Genomic DNA, 4,216 nt, shown 5'->3' on the forward strand with positions numbered 1-4,216 from the left:
CCTTCAATGACGGTTACAGACATGAACCTTCCCGACCTGGACAGCAGCCTTGCCAGTGTGAGTAGCTGTTAAAAATCCCTCCATGCACACACAGCTGCCAGAATGAAGTGTGTCCTGCTGTTCTGCAGCAGCCTCTCCGTGTGATTAAAGGAGGGCTCTGACAGGCTCTGAAGAGTGTCCAGGCCAGCCCCAGCCCGAAGGGAGGGGATGTGGGAGAGAGGAGGAACGCGGAGCCCTGTGCAGGCTTGGGGAGCCACCGGGGGGAAATAATTCAATTAGCACTGCGGCTTTCTCTGAGCAGCTCATACAGAGAGCAGGGCTACTTCATCATTCATACTCGGTTAATTAGGTGCTGAGACTTCCATGTCTCATGTGAGCTCTGCCCCCTGAACGTGGAAGTGCACTGAAGCCTAGAGAGCTGCATGTGGTTTCCATAAACCTTCCTTCTGACTTTCTTAAATCGTCAGGAGGTTTTCTCAAGGCAAACTCCGTCATGTGCTGTGTTATTTATTTTATTTACTTGCGTATCGTCAGCGCTGAACGCCATGCGAGGCACTAATACAGACTCCCCTTGCAAGAGCCAGCGTTGCCTGATAAAATGATTTTTTCGCTAGATGATGATGATTAGTCAAACACAGCATTTCGTGACTGCACTGAGAAGGCGCTTGGAGCAGCAGGGTGGAAGTTACGGTCAAAACCGGAGAGTCCCAGGCCCTCAGAGTAGCCTGATGACTGGAGTGCTCCCGGGCTGGGGCAGAGCCAAGTCCTTCTCCCTGCCCTGGTTCAGAGGCTCCGGTGGTGTGCCAGCTCCGTGCGCGCTCCAGCCCCAGGGCTGCAGCGCTGGCCTCTCTCTGCCCAGGGACGCGTATCGGTATTTGCACAAAATGGAACGACTCCGTGAGAACAACTGAGAGGGAGACCGAGATAAAAAAACAGCTTGGATGCTGCCGCGAGTGCAGGAGAGTGAGTCTGGTCCGGATCGGACCAAGCAGGGGACTCCTGGTCCAGTTGATAGAGTGAGCAAGAGACCCTCAGCTGGCCTCTAACCCCTTCTCCCCCCCCACTACTCTTTTTTTTTTTTATCTGAAAAAGCACAAAGGGATCTTGTGTTTTGTCCCCCAGTGCAGAACAGGAAACATCTTGAAAGTTTCTGCAAAACAGGAAAGCCCAAATTTAGTCTCCTTGCTGGGGACCTTGTGGGCCCACAGGTGATGCAGCGCACGCTCCTGGGAGGGCTGTGAAGGAGGTGTTCAGGCCGGTGTTCACCGAGCACGGACGGCACCGAGCCCCTCTCCAAAGTACACCTTCAGAGGCCTTGTGGCTGTTCCCTGAGCAAAACAATTCCCACAGGCTCGGTTGGGGTGCACCTTACCCTGCACTGGAGTGCGCCTGGGATGTGGGGTAAAACACAGAACAGGAGCTCGCAGTCGATAATGCTGCAGCGTCTCGGGTGCGTGTCTCTCACTGGACACTTCTCTGCCTTTCTGCTTCTTCCTCCTGCCCAGTGGTGTGGCGCAGACACCCCATGGCTAGCCACGTTCTTGGGATATTTGCAGGGAAAAAGGGCTGTAGGGGGAAGTGCAAAGGTGCAGAGTACTGTTTTACACATGTGCAGGCAAATGCCTGCCCCGTAAGTTGTTTTAACCACGTTTCCTACTGACTCGAGGCTCTGCTGCAGCGGCTGGGGCTGGGGCTGGCTGGGCAGGGCGAGCAGGGCGAGGGATTAGTGGGATGTGGGAGGAGAACGCGAACAGTGACAATTCAGTAGTTCAGAAATTAATTACTTCGTGTCGTTGAGCTGAGAGTTACAGCGTAGAAAATCTGGAAGCAGGATTTACTAAAGGAGCCTTAACTGGTGTCCTGTGAAATTCACAGCTTCGCTCTTCGGCTCAGGTAGTGCTTGGATCGAGGTGACTTGTCCATTATTTTTCTCTTCTCCTCTGTGATGCTGGGAGGAGCGTTTTGTTGGGCTTTGTCTTCGCCCAGCCTTCACGCTACAGAAATCCCCGTGCTGGCTGTGGGTTGAGCTGCAGGGCTCCTAAATTGTGGCCAGACGGTCTGTGAAGACAGACCCGTGTGCTCACGACCCGTCTGCTTTTACTTAGTGCCAGTTGCTACGTGGCAACAAAAAATGCTGGGTACACATTTAAATACTTGCTAAGGTGACTTTTCCATGGCAGCAGTTGCTGTAATGAGCAGCCACGGGATTATTAGCTGCCTGTAAATCCAGAGAGGGAAAGTGATCCCACAGGAGAGTCTCTGCTCAAGCGTTGTCCTCCCAGTAGCACCAGTGGAGAATCCTGCTCGGCGGTCTGGGATTAGCAGGCTCAGCGCTGTGTTCCCCAGACGACGTTAGCTCTGAGGGCTGGCAGGGCTTCCCTCCTGACTTTGCAGCGAGCGGAGCTTCTCGGGTGGGCAGAGCTTCCAAAGTTTTTCTCCCTTTAACACTCACTTCTCAGCCTTTCCAGCCCGGTCGTGCCTGTGGGACGGGGGTGTGAAACGGGATCGTGTCCTCAGCCACAGCCCGGGTCGCTCCGGCAGCTTGCCGGTACCTGCAGCTCTCAGGTGCTTTCGTTGCAATAAGACTGTCAATAAATAAAAATAAATTCAAAAAAATATAAAATAAAATGGCTCATTACAAACGTGTGCTGAAGGCTTTCCCTGGGGTTTTAGATCCCGAGATGCAGAAAAGCCTCATGCTGTGATCGAAGGGAGCATTGCAGAGCAGGACCTTTGCGTATAGAAGAGAGGATCTGTGAAACCAGGTTTGGTCTGGGGAGTCGTGCACTGGCTGAACCGGCCACGTTTGCGACCTGGGAGCTGGAGCGCTCCGCACAGGCTGCATCTGGGTCCGTGCGGGCTCACTGACAACCTTGGAAACCTCTGAGGAGGTCTCTCTCTGCCTCAGTGCGGCTTCGAGACTGTAAATCGCGGCTTTCTTGGCGCAGTGTGTGCGTTGGGTCAGTCCCGAGGCGGGCACAGAGGGGACCCACGCACGTCTGACCCATGCAACGCACTTACCGACCCAACCTTTCTCCCTGCAGATTCAGGATCTCCTTTCATCCCAGGAACAGCAGAAACCTACTGAGACAGAGGCCAGCACAGCAGACACAGGTACGAGGCAGCCGTCTCGGTGTTTAGTGACTCAGTAGCGCGAGACTTGAGGCTGCGGCAAAATCATTTCTCCTCCCAAAAAGCATATTTGGCTGAGAGAGATGAGACCGTTTAGCCTAGAAAAGAGAAAGTACGGAGGGGATCTTAGCTACATCTCTAAATCCCTGATGGGAGGGAACGAAGCAGGGGGAGCCAGGCTCTCCTCAGCAGTGCCCAGGGACAGGGCAAGAGGCCATGGCACGAACTGAAACACACGAAATTCCATCAGAACACGCAAAAACGCTTTTTCACTGTGAGGGTGGTCAAACGCTGGCGCAGGCTGCCCAGAGAGGCTGAGGAGCCTCCACCCTCGGAGGTGTTCAGACACGGTCCTGGGCAGCCTGCTCCGGCTGACCCTGGTCAGGCTGTGTCCACGTAGGCACAGCAAAGCCCCTGGTCCCTCACTGCATGTCCCGGAGAGTGGGCTGGAACCCTGCTAAGGTCAAATTCCTGTTCCGTGCTGATGTGCCAAAAGGCCTTGCCCAAGTCCTGGTGTCTCGTCGCTTGAGTGGCGAGGAGCACTTCTTGCAAGTAGCGAGGAAGCAGCCCATGTTGGCGGCTTCAAGAGCGAAACCTTGTCGCTCTGGTTCCTCTGCCCGGCGTTCGGTTAGCTGGCCCGGCTGCCCTCCTCCCGAAAGGTGCCACCCTCGTGCAAACCCTCTCTTTGCAGGAAAGCAGCTGGTGCACTACACGGCCCAGCCCCTCTTCCTGGTGGACTCGAGCGCTGTCGACATGGGGAGCGGAGACCTGCCGATATTCTTTGAGCTGGGGGAAGGGCCGTATTTCACGGACGGAGACGAGTACTCGGAAGATCCCACCATCTCCCTCTTGTCGGGGACTGAGCAGTCCAAACCCAAGGACCCTGCGATATCCTAAGGCCCAGGGCGGGGTGAAAGAGAGGAAGAGAAAGAATACGCACTAAAGGGAAATCCAGCCGTCAGCCTCCTCGCTGTGCACAGACATTGAAAGCTCTAAACACCCTCTGGTTCATGTTTGCTTCCCCCGGCACTGTGAGGATTTCATTTGTGTGTGTGCTTAATGAGGTGTTTTGAAATCTGCTTTA

General features: G+C 54.7%; 1 protein-coding gene across 1 annotated transcript in view; it reads left to right on the plus strand.

Moving 5' to 3' along the window:
* Positions 1 to 4,209, plus strand: part of HSF1 (heat shock transcription factor 1) — an 81,886-nt gene extending 77,677 nt beyond the window's left edge. The window contains exons 13-14 of the mRNA XM_009321026.1: positions 3,045 to 3,114; positions 3,824 to 4,209. Coding sequence (XP_009319301.1) covers positions 3,045 to 3,114; positions 3,824 to 4,029 — 276 coding nt within the window. The 3' untranslated portion in view covers positions 4,030 to 4,209. The remainder of the gene's footprint in view (positions 1 to 3,044; positions 3,115 to 3,823) is intronic.
* The last annotated feature ends 7 nt before the right edge of the window (positions 4,210 to 4,216 follow it).

This window comes from Pygoscelis adeliae, unplaced genomic scaffold, assembly GCF_000699105.1.
Source record: "Pygoscelis adeliae isolate BGI_AS28 unplaced genomic scaffold, ASM69910v1 Scaffold493, whole genome shotgun sequence".
Lineage (NCBI taxonomy): Eukaryota > Metazoa > Chordata > Aves > Sphenisciformes > Spheniscidae > Pygoscelis > Pygoscelis adeliae.